This window comes from Calypte anna, chromosome 1 (genome assembly GCF_003957555.1).
Source record: "Calypte anna isolate BGI_N300 chromosome 1, bCalAnn1_v1.p, whole genome shotgun sequence".
In the NCBI taxonomy this organism is placed as follows: domain Eukaryota; kingdom Metazoa; phylum Chordata; class Aves; order Apodiformes; family Trochilidae; genus Calypte; species Calypte anna.
Genome location: NC_044244.1, coordinates 136,894,654 through 136,918,475, shown reverse-complemented (window position 1 = coordinate 136,918,475; position 23,822 = coordinate 136,894,654). Strand labels below are relative to the sequence as shown.

Sequence of the window (23,822 nt, the reverse complement as noted above, 5' to 3'; positions counted from 1 at the left end):
ACTGAATACCTGAAAGTGGCTCGTATGGTGCCAGCCTCTTTAAAGACTTCCATGAGAAACTGGGGTAATTAAGGCTTGGTAAGTTTGACAAATTTAATAGAAATTACTATGCAGGGTAGAGAAGCTGGATAAATATGATACACTTGGATAAATCCAATACAGCTTTGTAAAGGGAAGTCATGCTCTACAAAGTCATTAGGTTCCTGCAAGCTAGCAAGAAGATGCTAGCAAGGAGATCTTGGGCAGCATCTGCTTACTTTTTGCTTTTCCATGTATTCAACAAGGGCCTTCATCAAACACCCTTAAAAATGCATAAGCAGCCACAAGGTAAGAGGGAAGATCTTTGCCTGTGTTGCATAAAATCTGTTGAAAGATAAACAGGCAGTTCTTAGAGATTACACTGATAAGAGATCATTAGTGGAAATTCTAAGACTGAGAATCAGAAGGATCTTAGGCAATAGCCTGAGTGGGCACTGGAGCAACATCTGAAACTGCATGTGGATAAGCATAAAGCACTGCACATGGGGAAAAATGTGACTTTAGTAACAAAGTAATGGTTCTAAAATGATCACCTAAGGGGGAAGCTTAGAAGTTATATAGGTTTTTAAAAAAATGATAAATAAAAAATTGAATGGTAAAGTTCTAGCTGTTTTTTCATCTGAAAAAGTAAATTGTCATAGTGGTCAAAGTTTGGGGATGGATGATAAAACACAAGGAATAGCTTTCATACAGAGTGACATCAAGGACGGAAGGACATCAAAGTGCTGGAGAGGGTGCAGAGAAGGGCAATTGGGCTAATGAGATGTCTGGAGAACAGGTCTTATGAGGACAGGCTGAAGGAGCTGAGGCTGTTCATCCTGGGGAAGAGGGGGGTGAAGAGTTGTGCCCTTTACAACTACCTGAAAGGAGGTTGTAGTGAGGTTGGCGTTGGCCTCTTCTCCCCAGTGACTCATGGTAGGACAAGAGGTAATGGGTTCAAGTTGCACCAGGGGAGGTTCAGATTAGATATTAGGAAAAATGTCTTTGCTGGAAAAGTGGTGAGGCATTGGAACCAATTGCTCAAGGAGATGGTAGAGTTACCATCCCTGGAGGTATTAAAAAAAACAGGTAGATGTGGTGCTTCGGGAGATGATTTAGTGGTTAAGGTGGTGTAGGACTGATGGCTGAACTCGATTATCTTGAAGGTCCTTTCCAACCATGATGATTCTATTATTCTACATTTCTACATTTCTATGACTAGGTAGGCTGGGAATTTCCAGCCTTGGAGAGAGATGGCTGAGGAGAGATGTGATAAAGATTGACAAAGACATGAACAGCCTGTAGCATGTGGATAAAGATCAGTTACTCATTATCTCTCCAAATGTAGGACCTAGGAGGCATCAGGTGAAACTAGTGGATAATATGTTCAAAAGGAACACAAGAAGATGGTTCTCCAGCAACACAGAGGAGAGCTATGTGTTACTGGAGATGGTGAATTTCCTTTCAAGGTATCAAGAGTGAATTGTGAAATTGCATGGAAGTAATACTTAGTATGGATACTGCCTCCAGGTTGAGAAATCCCTAAGCCAAAAGATACTGGAGGATGGGAGAGTATTATGAAGAAATATCATTACAGGCAAGTCTCACTTTCTTCCCAAGATGCTTCTTAGTCCCCAAGAGCAGGACCAATGAGGTCAAGGAACCTTTCTGTTCAACAGTTCTCAGATTGCTATGGCTTGATCTGAATACCTACAAATCCCACTGGCCGTCCTTTACAGACACCAGTGACAGACTCTAGTCCAAATGTATTTTTTCTTTCTTTCTGCCTTTTTACAGCTGTGTTGAACTGACTAAACTTATGCTCATTTGACTTTGGACACTGTGGAGTTCTAACATTAATCCTTAATGGCAGATTAGACAAAGATTGGCCAGGAACAAGATAGATTCTGTCACTCCTGCCTTGGGTGTGAATTAATTAAATTCTTCAGCTTCATCCATCAGCTACTCATTTTACAAACCTTCTTCTGCTGAGGAGATCTCAGGGCCTTGGTCTGGCTGATGAGGGGAAATGGGAGTTACAAACGTTGCTGCTGGCTGTTCCTAGAGGGTCATAAAAGATGTCAGGCATGCAGGCAGAAAAAGAGTTCAGGGGAGCTGAAGGAAATTCTTCCCAATGAAGTAAGGTTTTGGAGAAGAAGCCATGAGCAGAGAGGTGGTGGGAGGAGGAGGATTCTGGAAAGGTGCCTTTGCCTAAAAACACTCCAGCATGCTGGGAACACCACAGGGAATACTAGGTATGTGAGCTATTTTGTATAGATTGCATGCCTCTTGTGCCATCAGAAACGCGGTGATGAGGTTCTTGGAACAATCACAGCATGCTTGTTTTGTGTGCCTGAAACAGGGAACAATAAATCATGATTATATTGAAATTAATAAGTCCTAAATTAATGAGTAGCATTTGCCAGTTCAGAAGACCAGCAATTACTGCAAACTCTGCAGTAATTTGACATCCCAGGTTCCACCTACAGGGATAGGAAACCCAAAAGCCTCTTCCCATCTGTCATACTCAGGGCTCCACATGGCAATCAAACTGAATCCAGAGGAAAGGAAAGAAATAGCAGCTCCTCCTCATATATCCCTGCCATCTCATAATTTAGAGTAATCTTTCCTAAAGACCACTGACCTGTTTTCAGGGCTCGCCTCTGGATCCCAAAGCACTTCCAAAGACATGACACCAAGCTCTCTATCAATGGTTAGAGATGAACAAGCTATGGAGCTGAGGAGTTTAGGGAATGCTTAGAGTTCAAAGGGGTGTGAGGATGGTGAAGATTGAAATGTTTCACTCTACTTTCCTTGAAAATAAAGGCACCATCTAACCTATAACCTAGTCAAGGAAAAGAAGGAAAAAGAATAGTAGAGAAAGTAGGGAAGGAGGAGTCCATATTCAAAAAGAATTTTTGCTTTCCACTTGCTTCATTACAACTCTTCAGGTTTTCTTCTTCACTTGGTCAGTAGCCTGGTGAGGCCTTTCCGGGGTCCCCCACAGTACAGCCCCTTGCTGCTTGGGGAATTATTTGGTGGGCTGCCTTTATCTTTCAATGACTTTTATGGCTGCTTCTAATCTTTGAGGACCTGAGATGATTCTTCTTCTGATGATGCTTGTCCAATGAAGGATCTGTCAGTCCTGTAACATGGAGCCTCAATTTTCCAAGCTATTGAAACATTAACTAACAGCAAGGGGGGGTTTCTTTAGTAGATAACCAGCTCCTTGAAACTCTGGCTTGCTCCTTGAAGCTTCTTCTGGTGTTCCATCTGCTCCTACCTCGAGCACGACTGCTGTCCTCCCCTGTGATCTCCTCAATTCATCCTCCAACACTCATCAGTGTCAAGAGTTGTTTTTCTGCCCAGCTGAGACAAGGAAGCAGCAGCAACATGGATGTAGCTGTCTTTCTGCCTGGGTCATCCAATGCAAACCATTCCTACATCTCACTAATCCATGGAGAAAGGGGCATAGCAGGAATTAGGTGAAAGCTGGCAGACCACATGTTGATCAGTGCCTCACTGCCACATCCATTTTGAGACATCTTTTTGGGGAGATAAGTTTCTCTGAATGAAACCGGGGATAACTGGATAGAAAAGGAGGTCCTGACTAAATTTGAAAACTGAATGGACGTTTTGTCCAAACTGATTATAATGGTCTAAACTGCTTTGATCTACATCTCAGAGGATGCTATCACAGAAACACCCTTGAATTTGTCAGTATCATTGATCTTATCACATATCTTTCTGAAGCTAACTTTTCCATACAAAACCAAACACTGCTACTGAGCCATGGCACCTTTCTCTAAATTCAATGAAAAAAATTGTTTAAGATAGTATGTGAAAAGTATTGAAATACATTAAGAAAGCAAACATGGAAACAATTTTTCCCAGATTAGATTGGAGTTTCTAAACTACTGAGCTTTTCACATTGACTTAGGCTAAACGCCCTCCCAGAAATAAAAGAAGTTTTGCATTAGCCCAAAGCAGACAGACTTTCACGTCACGTTAGGTTTCCTATCTGCCTTCATTACAGTGGTTTTAATGAGTTGCTGAAAGGTATCTGTAGTTTCTTCATCAGAATCTGTGACACTCTGTTATTTCTTACTTACTGAGTATTTCTACTTGAGGATTTAGGGGAAGAAATGAACATTAGAATGTTGCAAGAAGCTTTGTGTCTGGGAGACTGAATGAGGAGAGAAAATACTAAAAAAAAAATATTTAATTTCTTTCAGAAAGGTTTGGAAATTAACCAACTAAAACAGTCCAAACCTAATCATTTGGGGCCATTTTTCTTCTTTGCATGCACTTCTAAATCAGAACTGAGGTGAGAACTGTAACTAAGGTGGAAATCAATTATTATTGTTTTCACTGTGTGATAGTAAAATGTAAGAGAAAGAAACCCTTTTATTCAGCACCTACTAGTCCTTCGCAAACTAGCTTATAGCTCACACAAGAGTTCTGTCCTGAGCTATATATTTACAGTGAAACTAAAGAACTAAAAGATGCAATGTCTTGTCCAAAGGCATCCAGAGAGACAGTGATGGGGCTGTAAACCCAACCAGCAGCTCTCCCAAGACACAGTTGCAGCTCCATGGTAGGTCAAGGGCTCACTTAAAATACCTCACTGCCTGGTTTAATTCATCTTCCAGTGCCAGTGCAAATGCAAGGAAGAAGCCAGGGACATGAGGCCTGGTTGTGGAGCAGTTCTAATTTAAATAAGCTTTAATTGCTATAGAATCCAGATCCTTATGTCCACTTGGTCCTCCAGGGAGCAATTCCTGTGTTTTGAAAACACAGCTTGCAAAGGCTGCAGCAACAGACAGATCAACCCATGGACAGTGCTGGTCATCAAAATAACTCACACCTGTAAATGAGGTTTTGCTCCTTATAGAAGAATTAGGAATGGCCCTTTACCACCATTTTATTCTGTTTATGCTTTTGTAGATTTTGAGTAAAGCTGATCCTGTCACTTCATTCCCATTCCAAATCTGACAACCACTCAGGTGCACAGAAGGGCAGGAAATACAGGTGAAGATTCTGACATAAGTTTGTTTGGCAGGAGAAACCCCATGGCCAACCCAAATGCACCCCTGCACCCTTGCCCAGACACCACCACCCAGTGTCCAGCACAAAAAGACATTGGATTACTTTACCTCTTCTGGATGCAAAACAACAGCAATGCTGTCTCAGGCTAATGGGCTTTATATTTTTGACCTGCTGGTTTCTCCTAAGGTCGAAGGCATTCAAATTAAAGCACCTCCCTTTGGCAAGCAGCAGTCATTACTGAAGTATTGCCCTGAATTGCCTCCCCACCCCTCAAATGTCTGGGAGCAGACATCTCCTGTGGGCTTCTGATTCAAACGCTTTCCTCTGGGAGGTTTCCCAGGACCCTCACTGTTTTGATTAACAGAATGTGTTTCTGCTAGAACAGTTGATAGATGAAATTGGATTTTGTAGCAGAAAAATTGGTTCCTGGTTATAGGAGGATTAATGGTTCCCCCTTCTCTTCAGCATGTGCCCACTGGCAGGGGTCTCGGCTGGGTCCTGAGCATGTGCTGAGACAAGCTGTTCCTTTGGCTTCCTAATACACAAGGGCTTTTAAAATTTGTTCTATTAGTTTCTCTGTTTTTCTCCTATTCCCTCCTCACTACGGGGGAACTTGGAAAGAAAGAAGGGTGGAAAGGACCCTTGTAAAGGAACACCCGCACACATGCTCCTCAGAAAAATGTGCACCTCTCCACGCAGGAGAAAGGGGACAGCTTGGTTCACTCTTCTCCAGGCAAGGCAGACAAATCAGCCAAGGCTAAGAAAGCCTCGTACCAGTGTTAACCAAATGCTTCATTCCCTCAGCCAGGTGAAGAGCCTTACAAACGCTTGCATTCGAGTGGCTCTGAAACCTTCTGTACGAGCATGACCCCCGGGCTGTAGCAAAGCCACGTTATTAATAAGCATCGGGGATTTCGAGGAACAAAGGCTGGAGGAGGGGGAGCCTTATTTTAGGAAGGGGGCCAAGAAAGACAAAACGTTCAGGAGTCGGGGGGGGTGGGTGGGGGGAAAGTATCGACACCCTTGGAATAGAGAAAGTGTCGAATGCCAGCTGCAGAGCTCCTAAAAGAATGAGTGTCTCCGATGCTTTTGTCTCCTTATATGGTAAAATGATAGCGAGGGGGTTTCACTGGGCTGGGGAAGGCAGCAGCCTCTTTCCACACAACGCTGCCTGCAGAGCTGGGATGGGAAGAGCCGCTCCTCGCAGGCAGTAGAGAGAGAGCCCCGGGTGCTCTGTGCGAGGAGCTGCAGGCGGCCCCCTCCGCGCTTTGCGCGTTTGTTAATGGACTTGACCCCCTGCCCCTGCTCCAGGAGGTGGCATTAACTGCCCGCTACTGCTCTGTAAGTAAATATCCCTTTTTTCCCTCCCCCTTCCTCCCCCTCCCCACGGTCTGAATCTTTGAAGGTGCCGCTTTGAACAAAGGGTGCAGCAGAGAGGAGGAGAGGGGTGTTTGATGCCCCACGGGGGTGTTGGGTAAGGATGCGAGGAGAGAGGTTGCCGGTCCCCCGTTCTCCTGAGCACACGGCGAGGGGGGTGAAGAGGTGAAAAAGACAAATTTCTCATCAGGGCAATTACTGCTGCATGTCTGTCCGTAGAGTGACACATCAGCGAGCTGATGAGGCTCCGGGTCGTTTGATGTGTAACTATTTTTAATGACTTCATGATGCTGCAGTGTGTAATCCACTGGGGAGGTGATAGAAAGTAAAAGCAGGGGTTTTAGATGCCTTACACCCCTGTGCACACTCCTGCTGCCGAGCTCAACAAAGCATTTTTGCACTGTAGCAGGAGCAGATGCACATGAAACAATGGTTGCCTTTCCTCTTTGCAAGCAAACACTGTGAACAAGACTGTGTAAGAGCCACCAGAAATGTATTTTTAATTATTTTTTATTTTTTTAACTTGGGGAGAACAAATTGGAATGTAAATCCCAATTAATAGCTCTGAATTCCTTCTTTTCTTCCTCCCTTCTCTCTGCATGCATGTATGTGCAGCCACAGTTACCCAGGTCCTTAATGTATGCTAACATGGATTTCTCTGTGTACATAATAAAGGAAATACTAACTTTCATTGTCTGAATTTAATGGCTGTTCTAAACTTTCTAGCCTACAGGAATACAGCTTTTGTTTAGCTGACCTTACACCTGCAGATTTCAGCTTTGCTGTGTACAGAGATGCACACATAGTCACAAGAAAGCAAACCTTACAAAATCTATATGCCAGCAGCAGTCAGACTGTTACTGTTATTCCCTTCACTCCTGTCCAGAGGAATGTTAACAAAGATTGCTGATTGTCACTGAGATTGCCAGTCAGTAGCTATAACATTTATTGTTGCCTATACGTATTTGTATGCTGTCTTAAATAGGAATTGTCCTATATGGGACCAACAAAAGGCTGTGTGTTACTAATTTCTCACATGCATTCCCAAATGAAGGAATGTTATAATTAAGGTTGACATTTGGTTTCTGCTGTGAACCCTGTTTTCATCTGTTCATGAATTTATGGGACTCTCTGTTTTCTGGATGATACCTTCTGTGCCTTTTATCAGCCAAATGGTAAACTCTGAAAATGATGGTTTCAGGCATTTGGATTTGGAAGGCAGAAAAATAGTAATTTTAAAAAAATTTTATAAAATTTAATCTGTTTTCTGCCCCTTTACATGAAACTGGGAAAGTGTACACTCTAAAGGCTGCTCTGTCATTATAACCTGTGTTTATTCTTGACTACATCTATAGGGAAAAAAAAAATGAAGTACTATATTAACCGAAAACTCCATTCTAAACACTGCCATGGTGGCAATACTGGTATCCAAAATCTGACCACAGCACCAGTAAAAGTATTTCTTACTCCAGCCATGACATAGACAGTGATCTTTGGCTTCCAAACCAACATGTAGTTGAGGTGAGGGGCACATTTGAGAGGACAGAAATCGCTATTTTTGACAAGTTATATATGTGAAAGGTACCTGGGGCTCCTACCTAACATCTCCATCTGACCACCATGTCTGAGGCTGGGGTATGGGCCAGTTCTTGAGGCCTTTTGAGAAATCCTAGATGATCCCAAGATGACAGAAGTGCTGGGATAGAATATACGGGTTTTGGCTCTCACAATTCTGCTGAATGTGCTCTCAAGGCAATCAGCTGGGCTATACATGCAAGTACCAAGTAGGCACTTCCAGGTGGTTGGATTTTATAGGAAAATATTAATAATTTTTTATGAGATCACTTGTTATTGCACAGGAGTGGTTATGTTGTACCTGACATTGTTTGTATGTGCAAATCTTCTGCCACAAGAAGAATGCAATGGTGATTCACAACTAACATACAGAGGTACATATAAAGCCCTGCTTCCTACCTACAATTTTACAGCTTTCAGGGAAGCCCTTTCCCTGAAATCACATCTGTCCTACCCGTGTAGAAAGACATCAGCACTTCCATCTGGAACACTTTGCATTAGGAAGAAAATTAGACAATGCTTTCAATCACTCATAACACAGTCTTCTAGGATCCCATTGTGCTTTAAATATCAGGAGAAAAAAGCCACAAAAGTTAGTGGTAAAGTACAGCTCCTGCAACTGTAAGCGCTGGCAAGAGTTTCTGCTGCATTTTAGTGTAAATTCAAGTTTTCATCCTAAAGCAAAGGTAGGAGGAGTGCTGAAAAGATCGATATTCATGCTAATTACTTCTTCTTCTATTCTCCAGGGTATTGAGCCCTGAGGTAGAGAGCCAGGTCTTACCTGCTGTTGTCCTCACCTGCTTGTCTTGCCTCACAGGAGCTGGGATATTAAAAATTAAGGGAGGGTCAGATAAGTGTTAACACCATCAGCCAGATGAAATGACTTCTTGTCCGTGAAAATCAGGCTGAAAACAGAAATAATGCCTCTTGCTGCTCACTGCCACTCTCTCAAGGTGCCTACAAACAAGTTGCAAGTGAGTCTGAGGCTCATTCAAGTGTACTTGATGGATACATCAGTCCTGACCATCTTCAGAGAAACTCTGGATGGTGTAGTGTTGTAGGCAGTCGCCTTCCATCACTTGGCTGCTGCTTCAGAGATTGTTTGCATTTTTAGACTGATTAATTCTAATTGTGTGATTTTAATGTTTCATTTACATATGCACAGTTATTTGTGATGCAGATTCACCTCAAGTGAGAGTGTGAAATGGCAGGGTAATGACAGGTTTCATGGAAATAAATCTTCGATACACTGACAGTCACTGAAGCATTAACATTTCAACAATACTAATTAGCTACATATATAAAGAGATTAATTAAAAAACACCAGAGGCTTATTTTAAGGCTGAACATCACAACACTCATGCCAGGTGGAAAAGTTGGAGTCCTCATTTTTTTCTTTTCACATACCCTTCTATATTATATAGGGTAGTATTTACTGGGACGGCTGCTGTATATAAAGCAATATACTATAATGGGAATGTAGGTGAGTGTAACACTGATATAAGAATATTCATCTCTCCCTTTCACGGTAAATTTTCAATTTTAAGGTTGCAAATCTATCTTATCACAGCAGAGCAAGCCTAAGACTGCACTTTTCCTGGTCGTTCTAGACCCTTGGCAAGCACAGGCACAAGGGCTCAAAACCTACCAGAGGATCCATGAATTGTCCCAGTTGGAAGAGACCTATAAGATCACCATGTCCAGCTGTCAGTCTGTATCACCCACTAGAGTCCTGTCCTGAAGTGCCTCATCCACACAGTTTTTAAATACTTCCAGGGATGGTGATTCCAAAACTCCCCTGGGCAGTCCATTCCAACACCTAGCTACTCTCTCAGTAAATAAATTCTTCCTAATATTAAATCTAACTCTCCCCTGGTGCAGTTTCAGGCCATTTCCTCCAGTCCTGCTGTTCTTCACTTGATGGAAGAGACCAACACCCACCTCCCTACAACCTCCTTTCAGGGAGTTGTAGAGAGCAAAGGGCCTCGTCTCAGCTTCCTCTTCTCCAAACTAAACATTCCCAGTTCCCTCAGCCTCACCTCATAGGGTGTGTTCTTCAGACCCTTTACTGGCTGGGTTTCCCTTCTCTGAACTCCAGCAGCTCAGTGTCTTTCCTACAGTGAGAGGCAGAGATGCCATGTACAGGGGCAAAACCACCACTACTTTATTTGATCTTGCCAATAAAAGTATCAAGTTGTTTAAAACCACAAAACACATGTAAGCATTTACCCAGCTCTACTTTGTTGTTGCTCTCAAGCACTCTTGAGATTTAGACAAAAAGTATCTTCAGAGACCAGGACTCCATCCTTAATGAATTCCTCCTCCTCCATACTATGCCATGTATAACTCCCTGATGGACTCAACATCTTCCTTCTTCAGTTAGAAAGAATTTTGATCACAAAAAGATTACTTGTATCTATGCCCCCAGCCTCTCTGTGTCTTTCTGTGCTTGGCTCCTGCATCTCTCATGCACCACAGGTACTTTAGCTCGATGTTAATAGCTGATCCCTTTGCTCTCTGTGTCCGATTGCCAGCACCAAACCCCAGCAAAAGAGTTGGTCCAAACTGGTGTAACCTGAACGGGTACCTCTAAGGTTTAAGTAGCCTTCTTTGCCAAGTTTTGGGAAGCCAACAGCACAGCAGCTGAATGGAGAACTACAGATGCCCTGAGGCATCCACTGGTAAAGCAGTTTTATATGGCAGCCAAAAGGAGGATGTTAACTGATCCTCCACATCACCACACGTGCCAATGGTCTGTGACAGAAAGGGGCTTTGTGGTCTTGCCTCTGTAAACAGAACCAGACACTGAGACCCAGAGCCGTTCTGCTGGAGGCCAGGATAAAGAATAAAGCATTCTTCTTCCATAGAGTCCTCCCAGGTTTGCTTCTATCATTTCTAGAAGAAAAAAAAAAAAAAAAAAAAAAAAGAAGTGTAGAATATTTGGGATGCTGTTCTGGTTTTGTGCCCTAGATAGTAGTACACAGGACTTCCAAAAAATAGGAGACTTCAGAAATGTCACTGCGTGATAGTACATGGCATTTTTTGGATATTTTTATCTTAGGGTTTAATTTCTCTGGGATTAACCGTGTTCCTGTCAATATGAGAAAGCAATGCTTTTCTGGCAAAACAAACCTCTTGGTGTTTAGTGTGCAGTATCTGCAGTCATTTATCTTATGCATTTTTTCTGTAGGGTACAGACAGAGATAATTTGTTTTATTAATCTTATACTATTTTTTTCCTCTTATCATTTTCTGTTGTCTACTTAAATGTTTGTTTTAGAAATGTGAATTTCTGTCCTGAAGCAGCATCAAATATTTGATCTTTCTCTTTGAGTAAACCCTCACTTACCCTGCAGGAGAAATAAAAAAAGAAGACAGCTATTTCAAAAGACTTTGAAACAGAAAATAAGAGGAAGCCTTTCCTCTTGAACTCTGCTCTTCCTTTAAAAGTCATGCTCTGTGTTGTTTCAATAGGCTCCTTTTGTAACTGAAATGTGTGCAGGGATGTTGGTAAAACCATATACCCTCCAGTCATTTCAATATCAGCTTCAGATAATCATAGTGTAAATTGTGTGGGGTGCACTTTCATAGCATCTTTTGTGGCTTCTGTAGTTACTACTGCTGGTGCTTCCCCTGCCACTGCTGGAGTGGCTCTGGAGTAGCTGATCCTTGCTGACTGCCAAACACAACAAACCACACAGTAACCATGACTGGAGTGTTTCTTCTCCACTACTTTAACTGGGATTAAATTAGCCAGGAGCATGAGGAACTTTACCACATGAGAAACATTGTCTGTTTTGTCTTTTTTGTTGTTTGTTTGTTTGTTTTTAATTACTTAGTGCTATGTTAAGGAAAACAATCTTAAATAGCAGAATATCCATTTTCCAATTCATGAAAGGCTGTGCAACCCAGACAGGAACCAGGTACGCTTTGGTTATCTCCACATGTTAATGCCATCCTTCTGCTCAGAAAATTGCTCTAAAGTACTTAAAAAGAGATATGGGAATGTTATACCATTGGCAAAATTAAGTCAGTCAACTACAAGCAAACTGAGCTGCTGGAAAAAACTGACTGATTCTGAGGAATATTTTAAGGTAACTTTAAAAAGTCAATTAGAAACTAAAGTGGTTTTCTTTCAAGTAGGTTTTAAAATTTAGCTTGTATATAAAATGTTTGAGTGAGATATTTAGGAAGAAGTTTATTTACTTGAGTTTGATTTTTATTGGGTTTTTATTATTACTATTATGTTCAAATATCAAACAATCTTTTTTCTGGGTTTTGCCAGCAAGCTTCTAGGGAACCCATGAATATCTACTATGATTAAAACCTTCAGAAGCAGCAATTAACACCTCTATAATTAGATAACGTCTAATATCCTAACCTTGATGTGGACACTGGTAAATTACTTTATTAATAGGGCTGAGAGACCAATGACATACTATGTTGTAAGGCCCCGATTTCTTGAAAACAGGGTGCCAAAATCTTTTGATGAGCTTACTACAGGATGGTTCATAGAACCATAGAATAGTTTAGTTTGGAAATGCATGCAGTATTCTTCATAACAGCAGCAAGAGAAAAAGGCTTCCAGTGTAATTATTTTGACTCCTTTTTTTAATGACCTACACAAAAATGATGGCATGAGCAATAGTAATAAGCTTCATTATCTCAATAACCTGCTAAAAGTATTTTCCTTTTCTTCTCTTAAAGAAATGCACCTTCATATAGCCCAATAGCCACTGGCAGGGACAGAGGACCTATGGAAGGAGTGTCTGGGCTTCCTGCAGGATGAGCTGTGCATCAGTTGGCTTTTCCACTGGCCACCTTTAGCATAAGGATGCACATGGGTCCTTCTGTGGCCCATGGAGGGAAACTTGGCTGTTCTGCACCAGCTGGCTTGGCTCCCCATGGCCAGGAAGCCACTCAGGGATCCAAGCAATATGTGCCCTACAGCCAGATAGACCTCTAAGCACTCAGGTTCCCTTTGCTCTCCCGCTGCTCTCTCATCAGGGTATCTGCAGGTGCTCATGCCAGGAAGAAAAGCATAAGCTAAACCTGCCCAGGCAAATAAAGAGGGCTACTGCCTCTTAATGTTTTTTAGTAAATCTAAATACACAGTGTGTATGCTTTGGGTGTTTGTGGTGTGCATCAAGTCCAGCAAACTTCTGAAGTTCTGTTCTTTTTTCTTCTTCTCAGTGCTACTGGCAAATGGTTGATTCTTTTTTTCCTAAAGTAAAATTAAAATTAGTTTTTCCTTCTCTCCTCTTGCATGACATTATGAACTGGTTTGGAAGAATGATTAGCTCTTAGAAGAGTGGCTTGCAGATGATAGATAATAAATGGGGTAATAGCTGCTACGTTACAGAAAAATAATCACCTCTTGCCAGAAGAACCAGCATACTTTAAACTGCTAGTTCATAGTTGCTAAGGATATCATAAATCTTTGCATTTTAGCCTTTGGAACATTAACACAAATTGTTTCCAAATGCTCCAGACCTGCATGGCTTATGTCACTGGAGTTGCCAGACACAAATTTTCCTTTCTCAGGGGAAGGAAAACAAACAGATAGAAAATTCTCCATGTGAACAGTTCTTGAAAAAAAGTCAAATGAAAGATAGGTGTGTATATCTTGAATGAAGATGCATGTGTCTGAAAAGCTGGTATTTCCATGATACTTTTAGCAGGCAGCTAACAGAGCATCCTGCTCCAGGAGCACAGGTAGAGCCCCAGCCCTGTTGACCCAACTGAGGTAAATAGAAGAGCCCCCTTGGGTATCCACAGAGGCTTAATGCTGTGCCTCCAGGTACTGTTAGAGCAAGAGATCAGGCCTTAACTTCCCTGGGTACGCTAAACAACTCCTACTCCTCATGTCATAGGATGAGGGAACATGAGATGATTGCTTAATGACATTATAAGCCCTAATTTTTATGAGGTAATATAATAACTAACAATTACTGCTAGTAAAATCCTGGAAGATACAATGTGGGTAGTGCTAATATTCAGCATCAACTGTAACCTTCTCTTCTGGGCTTGCAATGGAAAGCTCTTTTCCTGTGGGAGATGCATTGTTATGTTTAATGTTGTAGGAAGGAGACTGTGGCAGGAAAATCCACTTCTCCTTCATGTTGAAAGTAACCTGAAAATACGTATAAAGTGATCAGTGAGATAAAATCTGAAGGCCTGGGTGTCCACAAACCGCTGTAATAAAGATGAGCTGCTGGCCCACAAAGCTTTGCAGTCAACAAGTATCAAAGACAAGAGGACGAAATAGATCAGTGGCAAGGAGGCTGAACTGCAATTTGTGTCTATCCATGACTGTGGAAGTCTTTTGTTATTAAAGCCCAAAGCAGTGTAAAAAATCTGCACTAAGGTAAGCACTGTTTTTGGATATGACAGGAACCAAAGGACTGATGATGTAAAGGACCATGTGCATCAAGTGAGAGGCAAAACCACTGTTCAGTATGATTTCACATTTATTGTCTGTAAGACAACAAAGAAATTATTTGTTTGGCAGACCCTGCTAATTCTTCAGCAGAGGGGTTCCTTGATTACATTTCATTTCTTCTCTCTAGAGAAGAAAAAAGAATGTTAAATATCCTAGAAAATATCACATAGTAAATTGTGAGATCCAATCCAAGGCCCAGATCTAAACAGCCTGGAATCTGGGATGCTTCACCCTGAATTCCAGCTTTCTGAATGAAACCACATGAACCTGAATTCCTAGCATGAAGAGATACTGGATCTGAAATTAGTACCAGATCCAGTAAGAGTCACACAACTAAAACCAAAATTAAGATCTTGAAGACTTTCCTTGCTTTTCTTGTAATTCCTGAGATTTCTGGAGTTGTGCCCTATCCAGGGCTGCCCCTGCAGTGTCTTCATAGAGCAGACTTCACCTGTGTCTGGGGCATCAGGTCTGCCTCTCCCTGCTCAGCGTGAGGAGGACAATCCACTCTGACCACCTAATTATCAAATAAATTATTAAATAATTGGGGGTGAATAAATAAATAAAATAAACAATTAAATTATTAAATAAATCTATTCAATAATGTTTACCAGCAGACAAGAAGTAGAAACCTCCTGTGACCAAGAGGCAAGAACATCCACCTCTAAGGGAATGCTTCTTCTACCAGTCATAAACCACTTCAACATTTTAGCAGCTTTGGATGAAGAACAGAAATGTTATAAACCTGTAAATGAATCACAGTTTATCTTTTCATGTTTACACATCTTGACTGTGGAGAAGTATTTCTTTCTTTAGTATCACACATGTAACTCAGGGCTAGAAAGAAGTAATTTTGAAGAAAGGGGAAAAATGCAATTTTATAAATTGCTTACTCTCACACTTTAACTTAGTAATAATACAAATTAACTATGCTACCAAATCCTCTCATTTCAAAAAAATATCTAATGAATTCTGGTAAAAAATTACTTACATCTGTATTAAACATAGACAGTTTGGACAAAGCTGTCATTCCTCTCCAACTCTATCACACAAACATGAACTAGTTTATACTGGTCTGACTTCATTAATTTTGCTGAAATTACTCCTTGAATGAAATTACATCCCCTCTAGTCTTTCCATGGGAAGTACAAATATGTTTTGTAGGCTGGGGGTGTAAACAGGATAGGGCAAAAATAAATCAACCATCACCTTTTAAATGTTGTGCTGAAGACTGCACCTTTGCTTCAAGAGGGGACTAACTTGTTGGAAGCAGCTCTTAAGGAAAGGTCACACTGTACCTGTTCTCCTCCCTTACACTTTCATTGCCAGCCACTTCTGCTGGAGATGGGCTCGAGGGGAACTTTGGCCATCACTGCACTTCTCTCTCCAGCATAAGTCCTCTTCCTTTCTGTCCTTGTGTTACCAGCCCCTGTGATACTCTCTACTTCTTAAGGACCAAAAGTGCCTACCATACCTGTAGCTCCTTTTTCAGAAAGTTAATTAGTTCCTAATTTATCTTTAGGATCAAAACAACTGGACTGCTACTCTGGGTTATCCATAGCACAGATGACTCACTGTCAGGATTTTTCTTCCAAGCACATTTTTGGTTTTCATAGTTTGTCTCTCCTTGTTCTTCAGTAGTTACTTGGAATTCAAAGGACTTCCCAGAAGCTGAGCTATCTCTTATCCTACTCCACACACATATAAAAGCAGCAGTCACCCCTTATTTGTGCTAGTCAACATACAACTCAGTGGAGATATACGTTGAAAATGCTGGCAGAGGATTTAAAAAAAAAGCAGATTTAAAGCTTTCTAGCCATCAAAAAACCTTGCCTTTACAGACTGCCCTAAAACCTTAATCCAATGCCAGCAATGGGGAACAAAACATAAAAATAAAATGTGAAATCTTGCAGGAAAAATCAGGATTTCAGAATGCCCTAAGGGTGACTCCCACTGCCAGAAGGAGAACACAAACTCCAGAGAGGAGCAACCTGTGCCAAGAAAACTAAGCAAGTAACAACTTTTTGTTCAAAACTGAGTGCTGAAGTTGGCAAAAGGACTGCAGCTGTTGAAAATGTGGATTGTGTGTGAAAGACAGAGGTAGCCCTTTAAGCCATTAGTACCCAAAACATTTCAGGCTTTATAGATCAATATGAAGTCCAGGTGGAATGTGCTTTCTACTTAAGAAATTCCCTTTCCGAAGTGGGCAGCTCTGCCCTGCCCCAGCTGTAACCTCAGGAACAGATTTCAGGTAGAACACACACTGCAATCCTCAGGGTAAAAAAGAAGCTGATGACTCCAATGAAACCTAAAATAAATTGTCCCAGGCAATAATGAACATTCATGCAAGTAATCAAAGGTATTTGTGTCATCGTTGCTGTGTGTGCATCCAGAAAATGCTGAAGATGTAACAAGACTTGAAGAGCAAACAGCAGTTGTCCCTAATTCAGGCAAGATGATACATAATTTGCTGTTCCCTCTACTTGCTTCTCCTCATCTGTAGTCACTGTTTGACATTCGCCTGAGCCAGGGTAACTAGCTTCCATTTGTGTCCCAGTATGCTCCAGTTGTTGGATAATTCATCCAACTGCACCAGAGAAGAATCAGAGGTACTATCACTGACCCCACATCTCCTGCTGTTAACAGTGTCCACAGTCCCACCCAGGAGCAGAGGTGGAGGATTGGGGCCTCAATGCAGAGCAATGATTGCCAGATGCTGGCTCGCTGGGAGTGTAGAGAAGGAAGGAGCAGAAACATGTAACAACAGTGGTACCCAATAGCCTCTGCATCACTGAAGTTACCAGCAATACAAACCTCTGTGCCCTTCAGTGCCAGGTTCTTGCTTTGGACATACTGATCAAATCCCAGTTAGAAATCTCATGTGAATTCTGCAAACTCAAGATTTCCTCTTCTCTATTGTCTCCAACACTAGTTCTTATCAAAGACATGCCAGCAGATGACTAAAGCAGATGTCACTACCCAGCACTTCCAAATTTATAGTCCAGTTTCTTCCTATTGCGTTCATTTATCTGACTGAAAATTAAAATAACATTGAGGTACAGTGTAATAAACTTGAACTTAGGTCAAGTGTAGCTCAGACTGACATGTGCCTATTTCTGTCTTTGTGACAGGACAGCTGGACTCCAGATACCAACATGACTGAACGTTTTGACTGCCACTACTGCAAAGAAACCCTGTTTGGTAAGAAGTACATCCTGAAGGAGGACAGTCCCTACTGCGTGAAATGCTATGAGAGCCTTTATTCTAACACCTGTGATGAATGCAAAAAACCTATTGGAGCTGACTGCAAGGTATGCCAGATCTGTGTCTTCTTACAGAAATCTTGATAGAGTAGCCTATATATATATATATATATATGCATCCAGGCTGAGATATGGTGAGCCCACCTGGAAGAATACCTGAATCCAGCTTAATGGCTATGAAGGTGTTTCTTTTGGTGGGAGAGCATAGTTTCTGGACCCCTGTATCTGCTTTTCACCACTTAATTTGACTAACTTTTTTACCCAGCATATTAATAGAAATAGAAGGAAACCCCTCTCTTCCCATTAAGCATAGGATGATCTGATGATCTGATGTTGGAAAGAACCTCTAACTCATTGGGAGAGCCCAACTACCCTTGGGGCCAGCTAGGATCTGGAAAGGTGATGGAGCAGATTATTTCCTACCTTAGGCTCTGAGGGAGTTAAGTCATTTCTGGATTTGAAGTGATCACAATTCAGTTGTCATCAAGAGACAAGGCATGCTCAGGAAAAGCTGCCAACTCATGGACCACAAAAATCTGGCTAATGCTGACCCAAGTAATAAATGAGTTAGAACACAGCATAATTACCCTTTGAAATATGGAATGATGATAGCAGAGTCTGACTCAAGTTTGCAAAGCACAGGGCAGTGACCTTGCTTGCTTGAGCGAAGCATTTTTGCACCACATGGAAACACCTACCTGGTACAAATAAGGTGTGACCACCTGCATTGCTTTTAAATTAATCAAACCAGTTGGCATTCATGCAAGTTTTACTCTGACTGAATGAAAACAGATGATATTTCAGCTATTCAGTGAGGCGCCTGTTGGACTGCTACAGACAGATGTCATCCAATATACATCCTCCATGCACAAAACTGACCTGTTCAAAGATGGTCAAGAGTTTCACCAACAGAGAAAGTTTACACTAGAGCAGCAATTTGCATTGCATGGCCATGGGATTCTTCCCTGCTCTGAGGACATCTGATGTTTGATTTCCTACATTGCTGATCCATTCCTGTAGAAGCACCAATTAGTCTTTATTACTGATACTACCACCCTACCATCAGTTCAGAGATACAAAAATATATGTTTACTCAGACTGAGAAAAATAAATGCCTCATATATTCCAAATTGATCTGTCCCATCCTATTGGCAAACCAATAGGAAAGCCTGTTTCAGAAGCCTTAAAAAGGTGAGAATGTTTCACCATCATGACAGGGAACTGGCAATAATCTGTAAGAGGGTATGAAACTGTCAGCTTTCCTAGAGCTCATAAATATTCAGATTAGAGAAGAGATACAGCTGGCCCAACCTGAAAAAGCAAAATATTTCTGCCCCATTCCAGAATGTGCTTTTGTTTTAAGGTCTCTTTCTAATCCCCTGAGAAGATATTTCCATGTGTTGATATTCAAGAATTTAAAAACTTGGACCAGCTTCAACAAATCTTGGACAAAGTATTCAGGAATTAACCAGGCTGAACTTTTCAACCCAGATTTAGGGAGTGTGGGTGTTATTCAATATGCTGCTTTTTTGCACTTTTAAGCAAGACATGGTCTAGAAGCAGAAAAAAACCAAACACTCTAATTGTCTGCAATATAAGAATATTCCATATATTTAAAGAACCAGAAAAATACATGGAAAATACAACTACAAGATAGTAAATAAAGATTTCTTAAAGAGTTATAAAGTACAGTAGAGACAAATAGGTCCTTTTCCTATTTCTGCCACTGCTGTTTCTGCTTGTCTATGCTTTATGCTGCAGCTTTTGAATGTGTTGACCAATTGTAACCAAATTCTGACATATGGATAAAAGTTGCAAACTTAAATTCATACAAGTTTTCTGGGGAAAAAAAAAATAATGAAAAAATGGTGGAGTAGAAAGAGAGATTCTATTACTGTTCCCACTGAGAGGAGAACTAAAGTAGTTTTTCAATGACAGTAATTGATGCTGGAGCATATATTCAAGAGATTCCTTGTGAGTGCCTCACAACACAGGTTTCAGTGGAAGGTTGTGCATTGTATGACTGAGCATCATTCAGCCATGCAACATAAGGCCACATAAAATCATGCTTCTCTTCCTCACTAAACTTTATATATACATAGGCATATAAACATGTAGTGTAACAAGGCAACCAGGTGCCACTAATTGCCAGGGAGTGAGCATGAGCTTGTGTCAAGCCCACCTGTGCCCAATTAGGGTGGGCCCCCCTCCTGCCCTTTTATTGTCCCCCTGGTTCTGCTCATGGACAGTGGGGGTCCACCCTAATCAGGCACAGGTGGGCTTGACACAAGCTCATGCTCACTCCCTGGCAATTAGTGGCACCTGGTTGCCTCGTTACACTACATAAACACATAAGAAATATGCACATACATACATACACAAGACATATATGTATGTATGTATGCTTTTGTTGGCTTTTTTACATATTGCATTTGCGATTTCCTCCAAGCAAGGAAGATAAAATGAGCTGTGTTTGGGAATTAAACCAGTAAGTTTACTCTATGTACGAAATGGACTCCATATTTATTTGCATCTTCTGGTAGATCCTTTATGCCAGGTGTAAAATTTGGAACTAAAACCTAATCAAGTGACAGTGTTAGCAGAAAGGGTCATATTCAGAGGTCTGCATCTGGCAGGAGCAGCTACCCTCACATCCACTTTAGAACCTGAAAAGCTCCACATAGCTCTCACCTCAGAGCCTTGTGTGCAAGTTCGTTCTTGGCCACTGCTGTTCCTTTACACAGAGAAGGGCTGCAGCTGAGATCTTCTTATTTTCACCCTGTGAAGAATTTCATCCTTGAGGATGGCTACACCTACCATTAACATTAATGTAGTTAATCTATGGATGTTTCTTAGGATTTGCAAAATGGGAGATTTGAGACTAGGATTAGGATTTGGAACTCCCAGTTGCTTAAGGCTGCAAAGTAAGAATCATCTTCGATAGCCTCTTAAATATCTGGGTGAAAATTACTGACAAAACCAAGCAAACAAAGTACACCAAAGTAAAACAGATGTTGACAAGAGGACAGGCAGCTCTCTGTCTCTGATACTACTGCAATGTATCAGCACTGGCATATAGCATCATTTCACCTGAGCTGAACTTGGGCCAGCTCAAATACTGGTAATACTCTGAGAGGGTCAAACTGACACCAGATTTTTACCTTGTGTTTTAGCCATGGCACAGAGACCCCATAATGCAATTATCCTGAAGATAAGCTTTCTTGGAATGCAAATTAGGAGAGAATTTGCTTCACCATCTTTCAGTCCTATGGTAGTTTATGGGGTTACCACAAATGCAATGGACTAATAACTATTTGTTCTTTATTTTAAATGTGGTTTGGTTTTTTCATTTAAAAAAGCTCTGAATGGCAACAGGTGTCTGAATGACACCTTTGGACTTAGGCCATTTTGTCAACTGGAAACAATTCTAGCTGATGTTTATAGAACTTTCACAGATGGATTAAAATAGTCCTATACTGAGTGGCAGGAGGCACTGGCAGGCAGTAGAGAAACATGAAGCTATTTTTCTTGCAGCTATTACACATTATGCGTATGCCAACAGGTTCTACTAGAAAATTACTCTAAAAAAGTTTGGCTTTTCATCACCTATGTCCCTGGCGAATGCTCACCATACCTACAGTTTCATGCTTCTTTCTGGAAATCCATCCATTATGTTCTCATTTGCTTAACTGCTGAAGTGTGGCTTCTGGTTGATTTTGGCTCTTTTAGTACTTTCCTTGCAGGCCTTTTGGTACAGAAACCATCACAAATACAGGAAATACCTACAGTAATCCAGTTTAATGTAATCCACAAGATGGCCTTGGCAGGCAGAAGGAGGTGAAAACCCTGCAAAATGTGAGAATGAAATTAAAAGCTTACTGTGAGATAAAGCTTCTGTGCCAACACTCAGGCCAAAAATTAAGGGTCAGTCTTACACTCAAATGAAACAAAAACATAAAGCCTCTAGAAATGTGAATCAGGAAAGGGAGAAAATATTTTATTGATTTGATTTTTATGTCCCGAGTTGCAACACTTTTTCAGTGCATCACTGAACATCAGAGTAGTTATTGTGAAGTGGAATGATAAAGGAGGCAGATACTTTCACCTCTTCTCATAACCCTAAGATGCTGGGTTCAGCACAGTATCACTTAATTTTACCTTTTCTAAACATGCTTTTGATAGGGGAGTACCATTTGTTTTGCTACAGGGTATACGTAGCTAAAATCTGTACAGCATTTTGTTGTCAAACCTCTTTTCCTCTGCTCAACCTTCTGAAAAGAGTATTGAGGCAAGCAAAAAAGTCTGATATAGTCTTAATTGATTAAAAGACATATACAGTCACTCTTCTAGTAAGTATCTCTCTAATCTCCCACCTCCTATCTGGTCCCTGTTGAAAGCCAGTTCAGGAAAAGGTAATACATAATGGCTAAAATTTACTTTAAAGCCAGAGTTGCTTTATCCTGCAGTTGCAGGATATGAGGAGCCTATGCTTACACCCCTTACATGGTAACTCCAATATTGGGGTTTCCTAGTTCAAAAAAACAAAAAAAGTCACCAGCAGTCCTATCCAAGAGGCCCAATCCCCTCCCCTCTCCTCTTTCCTCCTCCTCTCTCCTTTCCCTCTCCTCTCCTCTTTCCTCCTCCTCTCTCCTTACCCTTCCCTTCCCTTCCCTTCTCTTCACTAATAGCCCATCTGGATCTGGTCTGGTGCTCTCTGCACTCGAAATGCAAAAAACTTGTACAGGACAAACCATGTCCATGGGCATTTGTGTGCACACATCTCTCTGTATGCACACTGTTCCACTTGAATATGAATCTATGGTACTAATTCAGTCTCTTATCTGTGTTTATGCATGCTTTATCTAACAAGAACTAGTTTTCATAGACAAATACACAGACTGATCACAAAAAGAGTCATTCTCCAGATTTCTTTTAGGCAACATAGGAAACAACCTTTAAAACTACAGTTAAAATATGTAGCATCAATGACTCGTTTCCCTCAGGCTGCATAAAGCAGCTGAGATGTCATGCTCAGCAGTATTTTAAGGATACACTCGAGTTCTGAGTCCACAATAGTAATTTCCTTTATTAGTTGTCCCTGGAAGTGCATGCAATAAACAGGAATTAGTTGTATATTGCTTGTACCTTCTTCTGGAACAGATTTGTTTGGGTTACAATCAGCTAGCGTAAACTTGAGCTTGCATGCCTGGAATAAACCTAATGCTCTTGCAGCTTAACTGAGGAGCAGCTTAACCATCAGATAAACTTTAAGTCAGGTTTGCAGATGCAGCTTCTTCAGAATAGAATCTGTTCCAGACCAGTATAGCCACAGCTTAGGTACAAGCCAAAGGCTCCAGTTAGACATACAACATACTGAAGCAGACCACGCTTGATTTCCAGGGACTTTGTTATGCTGACCTAGAGAACAATCAGGATGCAGAAAGTTTCACTAGCATCTTGGGCTTCCTTGCTTTGGATACCACAGATTCGGGGAGAGAGACAACAACATCCATTTTACTAGTTTAATACTATGCTGCAGGCATGTCAAAGCCAGACATCTCAGATGCCTTCTACAGTCTCTTATAATCATCCAGGGTATCTGAAGATTATTCTAGTCAGTCTGAATCTTGAGCGCCCTGGGCTGTAGTTACGCTTCATGGCTTTGCCCTGATGGAACATCTGCTGCTGTCCCCTGCACAGCCACTGCCTGCACTGCCTGCCATCAGAACTGACTCAAGGAGCAAACCTTCCATCAGAGACACCTAATCCTTATCTTCATCACTCCTCTTCTAAAAGGCACACACATTCTCCAGGCTATAATTTTATTGATAAAACAAGGCAGAACAAAAGCATGTAACAGCACGTGAACTCGGGGGATAAAAAATAGCCTGCGGAATGCTGCCCGAAGAGGAGAAAGGCATCAAGTGAGATAGATGCAAGAGAAAAAAAACCCAAACAACAGATATGTGTAATTTTATTTTCTAAAAGGCAAATTTCACATTTTGGAAACTCTGTTGGCTGTTATGCTGTATTTTCTGGTTGAAAATAATATTCCCCTCTGAGATCAGATTTACGCTACTCAACTTCATTTAAAAAGAA

General features: G+C 41.3%; 1 protein-coding gene across 3 annotated transcripts in view; it reads left to right on the top strand.

Moving 5' to 3' along the window:
* FHL2 (four and a half LIM domains 2) overlaps positions 1-23,822 on the top strand; it is a 41,690-nt gene that overhangs the window by 7,640 nt on the left and 10,228 nt on the right. The window contains exons 1-2 of one of the 3 annotated variants that reach the window (XM_008498046.2): positions 6,233-6,408; positions 17,592-17,771. In XM_008498046.2, coding sequence (XP_008496268.1) covers positions 17,616-17,771 — 156 coding nt within the window. In that variant the 5' untranslated portion in view covers positions 6,233-6,408; positions 17,592-17,615. Of the gene's footprint in view, positions 1-6,232; positions 6,409-17,591; positions 17,772-23,822 lie in introns of those variants that run through there. The other 2 variants (XM_030462958.1, XM_030462953.1) reach the window with 2 other exon arrangements.